This window comes from Photinus pyralis, unplaced genomic scaffold (genome assembly GCF_008802855.1).
Source record: "Photinus pyralis isolate 1611_PpyrPB1 unplaced genomic scaffold, Ppyr1.3 Ppyr1.4_LG6, whole genome shotgun sequence".
In the NCBI taxonomy this organism is placed as follows: domain Eukaryota; kingdom Metazoa; phylum Arthropoda; class Insecta; order Coleoptera; family Lampyridae; genus Photinus; species Photinus pyralis.
In genome coordinates, this window is record NW_022170663.1 from 46,672 (window position 1) to 63,880 (window position 17,209).

The following is a 17,209-nucleotide window of genomic DNA, read 5'->3' on the forward strand; positions in this document are numbered from 1 at the left end:
AAAAATCTAGTAATGGACGCCCGCCTTGTTTTAATTTAATTTTTTCATTGTAGGTGTGACTTATAAATTATTAAACATTGAATATCAAAATCCTCGTGTGAAACCGAAGGGATTTCAGCGCATTTTTGTGTGGCAGATCAGTATTCTATTTCTATTAGCCAGTTTTGACTCCACCATCAACAGGATCTTGTCGATGGATACCTCATTCCCTTTGTCGGTACCCACTTTCGGCATCTCGTTCACCCGAAATTTGCGTTTTAATTTTCACTCCAATATCAGTAAGATCGCACAGTGCAAAAGGTGGTTTATTTCGCCCCTAAGAAAAAAAAATAAAATTCCGCCACGCAGGAGTTGTGCGCGTTGACAAGATCTTCCCGACGACACCAATTTGAAAACAATCGGAGAAAAACTGTAGAAGAAGATAGAAAAAAACAAAAAAATCTCCAGGTTAGTATAACACGCTCGGGGATGGCGCCCAGATGTTGCCGACCCCATATCTTGTAGCCCCGTCCTTAAAGTTGTTAATTACACGGCCCCTATAGGTACATGTACGCTCCTCATCATTTTACAAGTGTTCTTCTACGGGCTCGCATTTACTGCCAGCCAGCCAGCCAAAGTGAGATTAAAAGCTACCTTTTTACAAATAAATTTGCAAAAATGCGCTAAAAACAGATTCAAGCTGTTATAGGGAGAATTAGTAACAATTATTGTCTCTGTAGATTTGATAGGAAAACCTTATATCAGTTGTTTAAATACTTTATAGTTAAACAACCATATGGAAATATTACTTGAACGAAATAAGTAGTTCTGGTCTAGAAAATCCAGTTGGCGCTACTATCGTGGTCTAAATAAGTAGTGACAGTTTACGACGAAAGGTTGCGCTTTATCATTACAGACTTTTTAGTAAGGCCTGCAAAAATCGTCAACAGATGGCTCTCCTTCAATGTAACCCGATCGGCTACACAGCGTAACTGAGGCGACCTTGAGTAAGAATGCAAGTTGTAACTCTATACGGCTACGATTATACTATATAAACAAAACGCTGATGTTTAGTTCGACAGCAAATTCCTTTTACTTTACTGTTAAGAGAAAGAGTCACATATTTTATTTAATCTTTATTTGAAGCTCTAAAGTAAAGACCGTTTTTTTTCACTGCGCTTATAATAATTAAATTACGTAGGTACCTATGCGTATTACTTGTTTTTACCTATTGTGTGTTTAAGCGAATTCGCATTTATAATAATTTTTGTTCCGGGGTGAGTAGGTTGCGTTCAAACAAGATAAATTACGATAATTAAAATCTGGTAGTAAATTTTGCTTTAAGTTTGTATTTAAAAAAAAGCATGCGACGGTGCAGCAAATACACTCTGATTTCAAGTCCCTACAATACAATCCCTGTAAAAGGTAAATCGTAACATTTGCCCAATTTTTTTGACGTAATGTGGATTATTCACATTTAACGATCCTCGAGATCGTTTATAATTTTGTATTGCTGTCTGTCTGTCTGTCAGTTCAGTGGGCACGATAACTTTGTTTAAAAACGTCCCATATCCCTTTGAAAATTTTAACACAAATCAGAAAGGTCGTTATTGTTTTTCAGCTACGTAGAGGTAGACTATTGAGCCAAAAACAATTTCGAAGATCGTTCGGTATTCATTTGTATGGGAGTTTACCCAGAATGTATGGATTTTATTATAAAGTCTTTAAACAATGCTATTATTAGAAGTCGAAAAAAAGCTGAATTCAATTGAAATGTATTTCGTTACCTTTATACCTATTATTATTTGTTCAAAACTCTAAATTACACTAATTTATTAAGGATCTTCAGAGCCTTTATAGTTTTGTATTGTCCGTCCGTCCGTGTGCACTATAACTCTTTTTAAAAGTGACCGATCATGTTGAAATGGCGTACGAGTAGATACTTTGGACATTAAGGTCGTATCGAGGGTCGGACGCTATTGATTTTCAGGAAGCTGGCTCAACAGGAACAAAAGTTATAGGACTTCGAGTGAAACGGGAACAGGAAACACTGTGGGCTCAGTATAATAGAAATCAACATATTTTCATTGCCTAGGTCATGTATCGAGTTCAATATTCTTCTCTGTGGTCTAGGTCAAAAGTTTTAGAGCAAAATGTACCCAAAATTAGTCTTCACACATGAATTTAGAGTTGTAAAAGCTTTCAATGCCGGAAACATGAATTTGATGTATTTTTATTGACCATATGTATTCTGATCAAATCATGTCAAAATCGTTATTCATGCACCAAGATCGTTGGGAAATAGACCAAGAGCATTATTATGATGCCCTAGATTCGAATTTATTTATTAGTATTTTGCAAGGTTGAAATAAATGGACGTTAAAAACGTGGTGGACCGAGTTAAGGATCCTTCAATATTTAGCACTAATCCTTGAAATCGATTGGTGAAGGATTAACGTCGCTGTTTCTTTTCGTTTTCAAGTTTAGACGAGGAACAGATGGATATACGAACGAACAGACGGGCGGACAAAACCATCACATAAGGGCAATTTCTTTTGAAAAATTCCTTTAAAAGGAAACCGTATATATGCGTTAGGTCCACTTGTACGTTTTGCCATCATTTTCTGGAATATAATTACCAGTGGTTAGAAAAACAGTTGTGACATGGCTATTGGAGTAAACAACATGCAAAAACCATCAAGTACGTGGAAGTAGAGGTCAACCAGGCCCTATTTTTTGTCATTGAGATATTTTCAAAGAGTAATTTCGTTCGAATTTTTTCAAAATGTGACAATTTTAGATATGTAATTTCTCTGGAAATGGCTGATGGTGGCAATTATTCATTTTAGAGAACTTGTCTAAACGTTTACTGAGCAAAATTTCGGGTTGTGTTTTCTAAAAGTGACAGTTCTCATTATTGACTACTAGTTAGGTAATAATGTCCACATTATTAACCACTTTGAACAACTGTCGAGAAAGCCTACTTTACAAGTGGAAAAAAGATTCATAACATGTCATCAGACGCTAGTAGTGAAAAAAATCAATTTTTTCTATTTCGATGTGGAAACAATACCGAAACCGTACTTGATTGGCCCAGTTTGCGTGCGTTTCTAGACAGAAATGATGCCGAAAGAAATAGAAACGCATTATTTTTTTTATTTTGTTGGATTGGTACCCCTTGCTTTTTTGCTGTCAACGGTTTCCATCAAATCAAAACTAAACATAACCCACAGAATAAGACCTTCACAGAACAGAAACATAAATGGCGCTAAATTGTCACTGATTACAGCGTTTCCCGTGGTTGTACGGAGAACTATTTATCGCAGACTCAAATATTTTTTTGCAAAACCTGTAATTTTGCTCGTTACAGGAAATATTTTTACCGTCGATTTTATACGTACACAGGTTTTACACATGTCAATTTTGACTTTTGAAAGATTTAAAATATGAACAAGTTATGTGACCGTAAAAAGTGTTGTGTGGCGGATTGTAACAATAAAATATCAAAAAGGCATCGTTTCCCACATTTTGAAACAGATTGTTTTGTGCATGAAACGCGAAGAGGATTGAAATGTGCTATTATTTCTTTCCTATTTATGCAAGGTAAGTAACAGGTACAAATTGAGGCAGAATTATTACCAACTGTACCTATAGGCGCAAAAGGGTGTAGACTTGAGTTTTATGTATAGATGTAGATACTTATATTGTAATTCGTTTTAGATAATTCAACAACTTCCACCCTCGCTTCTCAAGTAACCAGTAAGCACCAGGATCAAGTTAACATTTGTTGTCAAAAACTTGTGTGACAATTTGCTGAAACGGTTTTATTACCTCTTGGAACAAATAATTTAGTTCTCAAGATATTTTTTAACAAAAATATGTAGTCCAAACAGCAATTAAAACCAAATATTTCGTAGGACAACTCGTTACGTAAGGATCTTTTTGCAAAGTGTTAACTTCTACAAAGCGTAAGTTGCACTTACTTCTGAGTTTTATATGTAATTTGTAAACATGTAATTTAAGATGTCTGTGTTAAATAATGTAATGTGATTGTATCTAAATACACTTGCAATTTAACAACTGTGTATTCTTTATCTATATTTGTGATTTAGATCGAATTGGGGAAATTACTTCATGGATTTAGAAGCTGGTCACCAGATGGCGCTACTCTGATTTTGATGCTTTAGTTCACAGTACACCCACCAGGGTCCGCCAAAATACCATACAAATTTGTAACATTGCTGTTTCTATTCTGAGAAGGCCGTATTCTGTGACATAACCTGTAAAGTGTAAATAACGTACGAGGAACTTGACCGATTGTATTAATTCCGATTAATTTTGAATATATACTCCAAAGGGTAGAACTTTTTTTTATTTTTACTTAGCGTAGTAAAATATGCCAGCAGTACATTCTTGCTTACTTTTTGAACTCCCCTTCTCGGTGAGCCAGTTTTCAAAAATTTTGTACTCCTCGTACTTTACTTTCGATTTTACAGGCAGTAAATTTAACGTCGCTTCATTGGCAATCTCTTGGATCTCCGATGGGGTACAAGAGACGTGTTTGTCATCCGTATTCATCGTAACTGCCGCAAAATGGAATTATGACCAAATACCTAATTAAAAGTTTGAAGTTTGAAAATACAGGAATCGGGTTAGCCAACGTGAAAATAAATGAATTGTGTCTATTACCAACATACACTGAATGATAGTTTAAAATTACCTAACAACGCCTAAAGGCAATATTTATAATTTGTATAATTTGTTATTTAAAATAAAAGTCGAAATAGAAAAAATAGTATAAAGCACACGTGTCATTTGTCTACTTGTCGCACTCGGCTTTTGCCGCATTCGCCGCTACGCGGCTTATGCGGCAAACTACCTCGTGCGACAATCTTCGTCAAATGACACTTGTATTTAATATACTATACTGGTAGTGAAATCATTTATCAGAAATGAAAAAAATTGCATCGTTTTTCTGTGAATACGAGATTATCAAAGAAACAATGCTTGTTTTGTCTTACAAATTTGTTGCATTTATACAGAAAAATTGCACATAGGTTCCTTCTTCTGTACAAATAGTAATTTAGAGACATTTCCAATGTCCATCGTCACTGCAGTCCGCACTTTGTCCGCGTAAAATAGCTTCGGCACCAATGAATCCCGTCGCACCTGGCAACACTTTGCAGTAGCTGTAGGAAAATGGTGAGGGCTGTTTTTCTTAAGTGATAATCTTTTTTGTAACTTGCATACAAACAAATAGTTATGCTCTCATCATGCACGGTTAATAAGTAAGTAACTGTAATTTCATTTTTGCATGCAACGGCAACTAATACAAAAGAATGCAAGTAGAGGTACATAATCACTAAAATTTCTACCAAAATGATGGTTTAAATTCAAAGATATTTTGAAAAAAAAAGAATTAGCTAAGTAAACTTGGCAAAATGGAACTTTATTACTGAAACGGCAAACGTATGCAGTCTTTTATTAAAGGGATAATCGTCTCGTGGCATATAATGTAAGATAGCTGTAACTTGATATACCATCATTCTAAACAATGACACCTTATATATCTGCTTATCAACACCGACATTCCTCTAATGTTTTTATACTTTATCCTTGTTTATAAAGGAATGCGTAGTCAAGTTGTGATCCTCAACTTTTTTAACGTACTTTTGTTTGTTATTAATAGAGTACACCACTTGCCGGATGCAAAATGCGGAAGGTACAGCTGTATCAAAAGAAATATAACGGCAAGTATTTTTACATTGGATCTGTTCAACTATAAAGTATTTAAACAATGCTTATATGAAGACTAAAGTGGTTTTCAACCCGGACAACCATAGACGGATTATTTCTCCATTTTATAAAAGATAATAGAAACAAAATAACACACATTAAAAATAGAAACCAACTTTCACACGATTCACATGTGACCCTCGGCCTACGCGCTACGCCAAAGATGCAGTTTGTCACCAAAGGTTAAAGGTTATGGAGAAAAAAGGGAATAGAAAAGGACATGAGTAATGATGGTCACAACTATTGTAACTTCAATTACGTGATTCATTTATTTACATCTAATTAACATTACATTAATGATAGTGTTGAAATGGATTAATTTATAACAGTAATCATTATTTATCACTCACAAGTTATAACATAACACGAGCGGGTGCATAATATCTTACTTGCACCTCGATATTAAGACTTGAAACACAACACGAATTGCTTACGCAGCAAACAACAACCTTTCTAGAATGTTATTGAGTGTTCCCGAACGCTGCACGTTCTCGAACAATCACGTCATATTTCCCGGAAAGAATGCATCACATCCGCATTAGTTTCTTATCGCCGATTACTAATCTTTTTTGGGCGCTCCTCGATGTCTATCGGGATTTCTAGAACAATTCGCTACACTATAAATAGCCTACAGTTGGAAATTTCTAGGCGACCAGGTAATCTTAACCCATTCCTACAATTTGGAATGTATGTTAAAAATGTTAGATAAAGAATGTTTATCATAAATGGTGATTTATATAAAGAAGTTGAATATCTTGTGCGGAATGCCCCCACTTTCAAAGAATGAAGAGGTGCTGAAGAATATGGAATTCCGACGATTAGACGAAGCCATGGTACTTACTAGAAATGTTTAGCTGAAGGGATTGGATAGGCAGAACTACCTGCTATATAAATAATTATAATTGGAATAATTAATAGTAGTTATTTTTGCTCATTATATGTCTGGTTCATTTCCAAGGTGCTAACCAAATGGAGAAGCACTGAAAGGTTCTATATAGAAATCTCTTTTCGCGAGCTCCGGAAAACTGTAAAAGTTGTATCTAAAATGTGTAACCGATTTATGAAGAAACGGACAATGAATGCTAACTAGGAATACGAAAAGAGAGTACCTGAATGTTAAGTAACAAGCATCTGGCACCAAAGGTGCAATTTTTGGATTGATCAAACTTGGAAATATTTTGGTTATGGGAGTACCGACTTTCGGTGACAAAAAAATTGGGCCTGATAAGGAATATCGGATATAACGAATTAACATGGCACTCATTAATCACCCTGTATAATTTAACACGGTCATGACAGGATTCCTTTTTGTCGGACCGGAATTTTGTACATAGCTGTAAATCAGGCGTGGGCAACCCACGGCCCGCGGGCCAGATCCGGCCCGCCGATAAGTTTTGTATTCCAAGACGTTTGAAAGCCTAGTTAAAGTTGCATTTCTTGTTTCAGAGATATCGCCAGGTATTTTCCAGAATTTTCCTCGCGATATATACCGGGTGGGACAATACAACGACACGTTTTTGGGATTAAGCAACATTTTTAAGCCATATATTGCAAGAAATTTTAAGAGCATAAATGAAAATTTGGATACAAGCTGAATATGGGGATTTATTATCCACGTCTAGTAAATTTTGTATGCAAAATCGTGTCAATTTTCAGGAGTACTTATTGTTTTTTTTAAATGATTTTTACGAAAGCACAAAATAGATCAAGACCAAAAAGAAAAAGATAAATATTGATTTCGTTAAACATACTTTTTATTTGGATTTTCAAGTGTGGCCCGTGGCGCATATGAAAAATTTTATTTTGGCCCCTTGGAAAAAAGGTTGCCCACGCCTGCTGTAAATAATGGTAGGTACCAACAATTTGAATTTTCTGTGCCTACAGTTGGTTTTATCACGATCTTTTAAAATTGTTACTTAGGCACCCATTTTGTTGGCAAAAGTTATGACTTACCATGTCGTACATATGCCGAAAACGTATAAGTATGCGGCGGGCCTTATAAAAAACAAGGATTGCATGTTATTGATTTTTTAAATTTGGAAGCCACGAGTCCAGCGCATATATTGGAGGAAATCAAGTTGATTAAAATATTATGTTCAGTTTTAGCGATTCCGTTACCTGTTTGATAGTCAAAATTAGAAATTTTTCGCAACCCCATTACTTGATAATACGTACATTGTTACGTAATCACTAAAGGCACGGTTTTGCTTTATCGTGCAAGTGAGTACAATATTGTTATCGTTACACTATCAGCATGCGACCAGTGGTTACTCAATTAGGAAAGTTTTTGGAATAAAACATCAGTAAAGTTGTAACACTTTGTTCTGTAATTAGTACCAATTAAAAATAAATTGGTTAAAGTATTACGCAATAAGACTCCTGCCGATTTTTTTTGCCTGCTGATGACAAAACCTGACGTTACCAGATGCAGCGATATGAGCAAGATTATAAATTCATAATGGAGCATTCACGATTACTAGAGCAACGGTGTAGACATGAGAAGTCTGTTTACATCATGTAGGGAACACTTTTTTGGGACTGCATCTTACAAGAGGAAAATCGGGACTCTCGCCAAAAGTCTTGAAATATTTACGTTATCATATTACGTTGTCAACTCGACCTCAGTGATCGAAAAGTGATAAACTTCCCATGGTATTAGAAAATCGTGTTGAAAATCGGGATTAAGTAGTACGGTCTGCTAAACCGGAACAAAAATTAAAAATCTAAATTTGGTCCGGACAAAATAAAATGGTTGATTAGGAAATATGCTTATTATTTCCAGATAGGAAAGGGAAGACATTCCTTAGCGCTGATCTGTTTAGGTAGATGCCCTTTTAAAGGTCAAAAGTAGATGGAAATATAGATGATCACTCACTATACTCTTCTGTACAGGTGTAATGTGGGCACGGGTAGCGTTATCTTTTGCACTAGGATCTAGACATCATATTGGTTTGTATTACTGTATCTTTTCATGTACCGTATGTTCTATATGCACTGCAGTGTATCTCAGCTGTTTTTAAAGATAGAGATTTGCGGTTTTCGCGACACTGTGCCACCTTTTTGTGAAACGTTTAATTCCACGGAAAACAATCAATCTAGCTACGTTTGTTTCTGAGATACAGGGTGAAAAACCTATATTTTTTTAAATTTTTGTTTTAAACCCTTCATTTGGATGTAAATAATATGTGGTAGAAAAATAATCCTCCAACTACGACCGGAAAGAGAAAGGTGACTCTTTATGATTTTTTGCAACTATTTCCGTAACCACGGATTTGGGGATACAAATGGCTCAGTATGATTTTGCTCCTCATTAAATTTCCTACATCTAGTTTTTTCGTGAGAGCACTAGTGTTCTAGATATTGCATTTGAAATGGAAGTTCTCCTCGCTTACTACAGCGTCATATCTGTATGACAATTGGTTCGCATTCACAAAATATGCGGTGTCAATGTATCACAAAATGTTTTTTGTACTTCTTGAAGTGGATTTAGTCCGTGTCAATATCTAGAATAATGTGGACATCAACAAAAAAGAATGGCATTATTCTCATTCAGTTATAATTAATTGAAAAACACGAAAAACGTCGGAAAAGTAGTTCCTATACCTGCGCTTTTCAATATATTCCCCTCGGTTTTGATGCGAAAAGAGACCTGTTTCGAAACAAAAACCGAAAATAGGAGAGGGGACAGTAGGCCAGCTGTCATCAGTGTTGCCATATCGAGGGATTTTTTTGATAGGGGGGTTGGTATATTTCAGAAACAATATCTCAGAAACTATCATCAAAAATGTGGGATTACTTAACAAGGAACAAAAAAGAAATGAACTATTCTTATCGCTCGACTCTTATTTATCGAGATAATTCCAAAAAATCATAAAAATTCACCTTTCCATTTGTCTAAACAATTGTTCCGATCAGAAATGGAGGATTATTTTTTTAACACGTATTATTTACAGTTTGGAGAAGAGATTAAAACTACAATATTGGTTTATTAAAAACTTGTTCCTTATCAAAACCTTTGACGCCGGGACTACGTGGATTCATGGAGATTTTGTTTTGTTTATTGTATCTATGGTAACGACGAATAAATAACAATCGTTGACGGTAGAAGCATGTCATTTCAAATATTTTATAATAATCATATAAAAATGTATAAGTTGTGACATACAATGTGTTGCATTTAAAAAATAGTCACTTTGGGTGTCAGAAACGGTGCTCGTGTCGCCAATAGAAGCTCGAGCAATGAATTGCCTACTATTTTGTGGCGGGTTTTTGGAGAAATCCACCAAAATGCGAAATGCAGGTGAACGGGACGTCCGAAGTGGGTACCCACGGAGAGAATCTGGTAGCCCCCGACGAGATCTTACTGATGGTGGAGTCAAATATTCAAACGTGAATTGCGGGTGCACGGGACGTTGGGGGCCGGTACCTATACTGACAAAGGGAATGTGGTAGCCTTCGACAAGATCTTATTGGTGATGGAGTCAAAAAAGGCTAATAGAATACTGACAAATGCGCTGAGGTCCCTTCGATCTCATACAAGGACTTTGATAATTTTTTCTTATGCCGCATTACTAATACAGGGTTTTTCTAAATGTGATGGAAACACGGATGGAGTTAATTAATTGCGTTATTTGATGACTAAAAGTTCATATAAACATAGGTCCGCAAACGCTTCGTAATCGATCTACAGGGTGTTAAAGTTTCACCGTACACTTTACAAATTAAACCTTTAATTTATAAACATAAGCACAAGATACAATTTCAAATGTAGACTAATAAAAACAAGAAATTATCCAGGGCCCATTTAAAAAATTTACTTTCATTTAGGTACCTAACAACTGAAAATGATTTTTATTTTTTTCTCAATAACGGCCGCAAATACGAAAAAACTACAAGAGACCAACAAGTTTCCAAACAAATCAGAAAATCAAATTCTTAGTTTACAATGTACGAATGGTGCACCGAAAAAGGTTCAGTGGTAGAAAATGGAACATAATCCCTGAAAAAGAACACCCTCACTACCATTAACATGACCAATGGTCCAATGGTGTAACTTATGTTTCAAGTTTGAGCAAAATATCTCAAAAACTGGTATTATTTCGCCAATATAAAAATAATTTGTTGGGGCCTTCTGCTACCGCCAATCCAAAATTTGTTAACATATGACGATCTGACCAAAAAATAATTACAAATATTGGAATGCAGCAATACGCTAAAAAGGTAGCCCACAATGCTAAAAACACTTGTCTATCTGTCAATGATTTATTAATTACTTTTTACTTAAATACCTGTAAAAAATTATGAGCGACACATTGCAACAATGGTCTGTGTGTGAGATGATAAAGCGAAAAGATCGCATGGACCAGTCATATGCCCGTCCTTTAATTTTAACTGGGAGTTGCAGTCAAACTTACCATTTTTCATAAAAGACCTACTGTCTGTTTAATTTAATTTGTATATCCCAGGTTAGGTTAACTGCTATTTCAGTTGATTTGTTGTTCAATTTATGTACATGATATTTGAATATGGATATAAAAAAATATCGAAGCTCTAGACTGCAAACGATTTAGCTTGGCAGAGCCTATTTGCCACATGATAAACGTAACGTCAAGAAGACGAACTTTCTGGAATCAATGTAGTTATGCACCAGGTTGTTTAGGCCGTCTGGGATTGCAGAAGATATGCACAAAATGCACAAAAAATGTTCGATTGGCATTGATAGTGACTTTTGAATTTTCCATGTTATCTAAACTGCTAATCTTTTATATTACTATAAGATTCAGCAACACCTATATCTTACATTCTGAAGCTTGGCTTTTTACTGAAATTTACAGTGAAAAATTATTTAAGTTTTTTGAAGAGATAAAGGTAATGAAAGTATTTCACGTTTATTGAACGTATTCTAAATGGTGATTACATATAATTAAATAAATTTGTAATTAATGAGAGGATTCTTACTTGATGATCGCCATTAGATATAAATTGTCTCAAATTACCCTTTATTTACAGAACGTACAATTTTACAAACGCATTAGCCGCCCAAATAAATATTTTCTTGTACTTTCTCCCATTATGACAAATATTTGTATCAGGTAATGATGTGATTTGCAATTATAAATAGTAGACAGACGGGAATTGTGGCAATTCCTTTCGGAAACTCTGAAGACACATTGTCGCTTTGCCGGCTACGTGGTGTACTTATTAATAGCAGTTTTTTGATAAATGCGAAATTGTGTTTATTACTAGATTGAAATTGCTTCGTCTAAGTAATTGAGATCAAAAGTCAAAAACGATACCGAAATCTTGTTTGTGTTATACACGAGTGTACGTCATACTTAACGCCGATACAAAAGTCATTAGGCTTCAGTCTCTTGATCCAGTGCTTAGTGTTCCAGTTCTATAGAAGCGAAGAAAATGGTGCAAGTTCCAACAGTCACATTTAATGACGGAAAGAAAATTCCAGTTATAGGATTAGGAACTCTGAAGGTATGTATTTATCATTTTATGTAATTTTTATTTATCATTTTTATGCAATTTTGAGTTTGTGTTAAAAAAAGATGATTGTAGCAATACTCTTCTGATTACTTGAATCACATCACATTAAAATGACCATTTCTCGTTTCAGTCCACTCCGGCGGAAGTTATTCAAGCTGTAAAAGACGCAATTGATGTCGGTTACAGACATATTGATTGTGCCCATGTCTACGAAAACGAAAAGGAGGTGGGTGCAGCAATTGCCGCAAAAATCGCCGAAGGAGTTGTAAAACGCGAAGACTTATTTATAACGAGTAAATTATGGAATACTTTCCACCGACCAGAGGCTGTGGAACCTGCATTTAGACGTTGTTTGAAGGAACTTGGCGTGGACTACTTGGATCTATACCTTCTTCATTGGCCCATGGGATTTAAGGTAATTGAATTTTGCATCATTACTTGGGTAAATCAATCAAAGTCGAGTTTTGTTCTTGTAGTTAAAAATATTAGCCAATTCTGTATTTAAGCAATCACTTCTTGTTTTCCTAGAAGTGAAATTCAATTACATTTATCGTGATAGTAGAGGTTATCTCACTGTAAAAACGTTTTTTTTTCAAATAACCAAAGTGTCAAATTGAAATTAATCGATAACCGATTTTCACATTTATTTCTATAATAATTGGATTGATAGCCTGGGATGGAGTATTTTTTTCATTTCGTGCGTCATAAAAACGTTTGGTAATTTGTGAGTGTGTCAATAGCCTATACATAGTTCAGTACGGTTCGATAGATACTTCTTCGTTTGCTCAATTCTTGAATATAGAAACATGATAAACTGCATTTTGATTACGCGGTGAGGTTGGCACATGGGCAATAAACACGAGTAATACGTTTCCTTTTTTGTTAAAATAGGTCGAAATTTATTCACATAAATCCTTACATAAGAAACGCATTGATCGATTAAGTAACCGCCATAATCGTTTATTGTTTATTGCATTGAGTTGGGATGTACTCACGATCGTAACCTAAATTTTTTGATACTCTTTTTTACTTAACTTGGGATGGTTTATTTCAATACCAACATAGTATGAAGTTATATATAGATACTATACCTACTATAAATTTTTATTTTATGTTAACAGGAAGGAGACGACCTTAATCCTGCGGATGCAAATGGCATTATCCCAACAGACTACGATTACGTAGATACCTGGAAAGCTATTGAGGAAGTTTACAAAAAAGGACTGATTAAGTCTATCGGAATCAGTAACTTTAACAAGAAGCAAATTGAAAGGATTCTTGAAGTTTGCACCGTTGTACCCGTAACAAATCAAGTAAGTAACTGCTTCCGAACGTTATTACGAGTACTACTTACCTAATCAAATGTTTCAGATTGAATGCCACCCCTATTTGGATCAAAGAAAACTGTCCGATTTCTGCCACTCGAAAGGAATTACCATAACCGCATACAGTCCCATTGGTGCTCCAGGCAAGGCTCGTCTGCGACCTGAAGATACCAAGCCTATCGACGACAAGATTGTTAAGGATCTGGCAGTAAAATACAATAAAACACCAGCTCAAATTTTATTGAGATACCAAATTCAAAGGAATCATATTATCATCCCAAAAACTGTTTCGAAGAAGAGAATGATTGAAAATATCTCAATCTTTGATTTTGAGCTTGCGGAAAAGGACGTCGCTCTTCTTGGTACGATTGATTGCAATGGCCGAAGTTCTCCATTCAGTCTGTAAGTATATCGGGTCTTTATGAATAACTAGAGGTTTTAAATAATTGTCTTGCAGTGCCAAACGCCACAAATTTTATCCGTTCCACGATGAATATTGAAATCATTGAAGAAGATCTAGTTTTAGTAAATAGGTAGTTGTTTTTAATTTATCTGAAATTAATGATGAACCACAGTTTATTTGACAAGTATTGGTAATGTAGTTTGACTGTTATAGACAAACCCTTAATTTAGAACAGTTTTAATTGATTAAAATGTATTGCTTAATAGTGTTGTACATTTGTAATTTGCGAATTTAAGATGATTCTTTGGCTATACAATAAAAAAAATAAAACGATGAAATAACTTGCTTTTATTGTACTAATTCGACGATTGTCACGGTATGCTGACCTCCAAATTGGAGAAAAACGCAGATTTCATCTGAAAAGTCTTAAAAACAGAACATTTAATTAAAGAAACACAAAAATGTGAGATGTTAGTCTAGAATTTTACACCTTCGACAATATTATGTAAGTATAAGCTTCAATGTTATAAGTTAAATAATTTTTTTTCACATGCTTTGGTAAATTCAACTAAATGTAAATTTTAACTTCACCATTTAAGATGTAATCCATTATCAACAAGCCAGAAAGTCGCGCTAACTAATACATAAGCATGGGGAAGGATTTGTGGTTCATTAATTCATTCTTCTACAGTTCAATTATGGGTCATTTACGCCATAGATGTTTCCAATTTTCCCGCTTAAAACAAATTTATTTACAATTGGTTAACAACCAATTCTAACATTAATCTATAGAAAACAGAAATTTAAAAAAGGATTCCTTTTAAAATAACAAGGATAATCTATGAGCTTTGCGAGATAACCTGCAGTGTAGGTCTTATCAAAAGGAACAAAGTTAAAGACATTCGCAGTATCTTCCAAAAATTCATTAAGCTCTTGAGATATTCATTCAATGTATCATACCAGACAGGAGTTTCAAAAAATTTGTGAGGTATCAAATTCTCTCACTTAAATCAACAATCCGTAGAATTGGTCTGCTGCAGTTCTCTATCCTTCTCGATCTTTAGCTAACCATTTCAGCGCCAAGTAGGATGTACAGGACATATTTTACAACCAGGGCTTGCCCCTAGCATTGGTACCTTCCACAGTATCTCCCAGTAATGTCTTTAGCAAACTTCGTGTAGCTATATAGCAGTGGTATTAGTACAAAACCCATTATATCAAAAACAAAAGGAAAGAAACTTCTAGTAGTGCGAAAACTTAATATCACACACATTTACTTAAAACTCGTTTGTGTAACTGTCCATTTTGTATACCATTCTATTTAAATTTTTAAGAAGTTCGATAAAATTTGTATCCGTTTTTTTAAGTGAACAACATAAGAATAATTGCATTATATGTTCACGTTTAACCCTGCGTTAGTGCGGTGGTGTGTGGTAAACCCCAGTGCCATATCTTTAGCGGATTTCCACAAATAAAAAAAATTCGCTATTCGCCACTTTGTCAGTCCGTCCGTCCGTCCGCTCGTTTTGAGACGCTACTAGTTTTTTATCTTAAGAGCTATTGTTCTACTTTTTTCGCTATTTGGTTCGTTATGGTGTCGAGTCTTGCACCAAGGAAGGAATTTTTTTTGTACCGCTTACAAAAAAAGTTATTGTAAAAAAAAACAAAAAACCGTTTTTTATATGTTCCATAATTTTACACTTTTGCCGTTTATTAACGATCCTAGAGATCGTTTATAATTTTCCGTCTGTTCCTTTGTCTGTCTGTCCCTCTATCTGTCCGTGTGTGTGAACGATAACTTTGTTTAGAAATATCCGATCGCTTTTACATCTCCGTTAGTTATGAACTGAATTGCATGAAATTCAATATGGGCATAGCTTTAGCCATATAATACGCAATGCCAAAAGTTGAGTCGAATCGATTCAAAATTCACAGTGCCCTTTTCGCATCTCGACCATTTATAAACCGAATTGCAAACTTTTTTAATTATAAAAGTATTTAAATGAAATTTGATACATAGCCACTTGGAATAAAAGCAAATTTAACGCCAATTTCAAAATTTGGTTTTGCGCATGCGCAGTGCCAACTTTCTCATTTATGAAGGGATTTAAATGAAAATCGATACATAGCCACTTGGAACAAAGGAAAATCTAATGTTAGTTTCAAAATTTAGGTTTGCGCATGCGCAGTTCCAACTTTCTTATATAGAAAAGCGTTGAAATGAAATTCTTCTCATAAACTGAAATTGAAGTAGCACGTCAAAAATGGATTGCACATGTGCAACGCTATCTTTCATATTTGTGGCCGGATTTTTACAATTTTAACAAAAGTTGCATCTTACAAATAGGAAATGAATGCAAGTGGAAATGCGCTTTATGTAAATCTTTTACGATTACTTTTTAACTTGTTAACATTAGTGTAGTAGAAATCTCATTCATGGTTCTGTAGTTATAAATGCAATGGTCCTTTCAAGGATATTATGCTCGACAAAATCATCATCATTTGCGTCTTATCCGTGGTTTCATCTGCTTGTATTCTTAATATTGTGTTACTAGTCCAGTCATATTAGTGTTTCACCTCGGAATGAAAGATAATAAGCTATAAACTTGTGTAAACCTTTATTTAGTCATTCTGAAAGTTGTCTCAAAAGTCACATAAAATCTCGTGTCCGCGTCTTAAGATATTCAAGGTCAAAGGTCTCAAAAATCGTTTTTTTGCAAATATCTCGTTTCTTATGGTTTTAATGCCATTTGTGCTTATTATAAAAAGTGTAGGGAATAAAATTATCTACAACTTTTACCCCAAAAATTTGTCTATATACTCAACGGTTATTGAGATAAATGACGGTGAGCGCGCGGCGCTTAGTGGTTTACAGTGTAATTCAAGGTCAACCGTAAGTCCAGGTATAAAGATTATAAATCGTTAAAAAATATATAATTATAAATAATTTTCATTGTTTATTAATTAACGATGATAATATAGTGATGTTCTATTGGATTGCATTAATTTACTTGCAGTTTAAGTTCAAATTTTTCAAAATCTTATAATTAGCAATATTTGAGTATTAATTTTCTTCTTCATCATCATCACCGATCGAAAATTTGCAATTCAATATTATTATCGTTGTCAAGGACATTTGTTTCCAGATCTTCCAGAATTTCGGGGTCAAATGCACTGTCTTCATCGAGATCACTTTGATAGGGTGAAGTGT

General features: G+C 34.7%; 1 protein-coding gene across 1 annotated transcript; it reads left to right on the top strand.

The window, feature by feature from the left end:
- The first annotated feature begins 12,101 nt into the window (after positions 1-12,101).
- Positions 12,102-14,336, top strand: LOC116174279 (aldo-keto reductase family 1 member B1-like). Its single transcript, XM_031492169.1, has 5 exons — positions 12,102-12,261; positions 12,401-12,685; positions 13,392-13,583; positions 13,642-13,997; positions 14,053-14,336. Exons 1-5 carry the CDS (start codon positions 12,190-12,192, stop codon positions 14,093-14,095), a joined length of 948 nt encoding a protein of 315 aa, XP_031348029.1. The 5' UTR covers positions 12,102-12,189; the 3' UTR covers positions 14,096-14,336.
- Positions 14,337-17,209: the final 2,873 nt, after the last annotated feature.

What these genes read in the sequence shown, in the direction of transcription:
- LOC116174279 (XM_031492169.1), top strand. Translation starts at nt 12,190, where the DNA reads ATGGTGCAAGTTCCAACAGTCACATTTAATGACGGAAAGAAAATTCCA. An exon ending in TTGTACCCGTAACAAATCAA is followed by an intron (nt 13,584 to 13,641) that starts GTAAGTAACTGC and finishes CAAATGTTTCAG; the next exon opens with ATTGAATGCCACCCCTATTT. An exon ending in CGAAGTTCTCCATTCAGTCT is followed by an intron (nt 13,998 to 14,052) that starts GTAAGTATATCG and finishes ATTGTCTTGCAG; the next exon opens with TGCCAAACGCCACAAATTTT.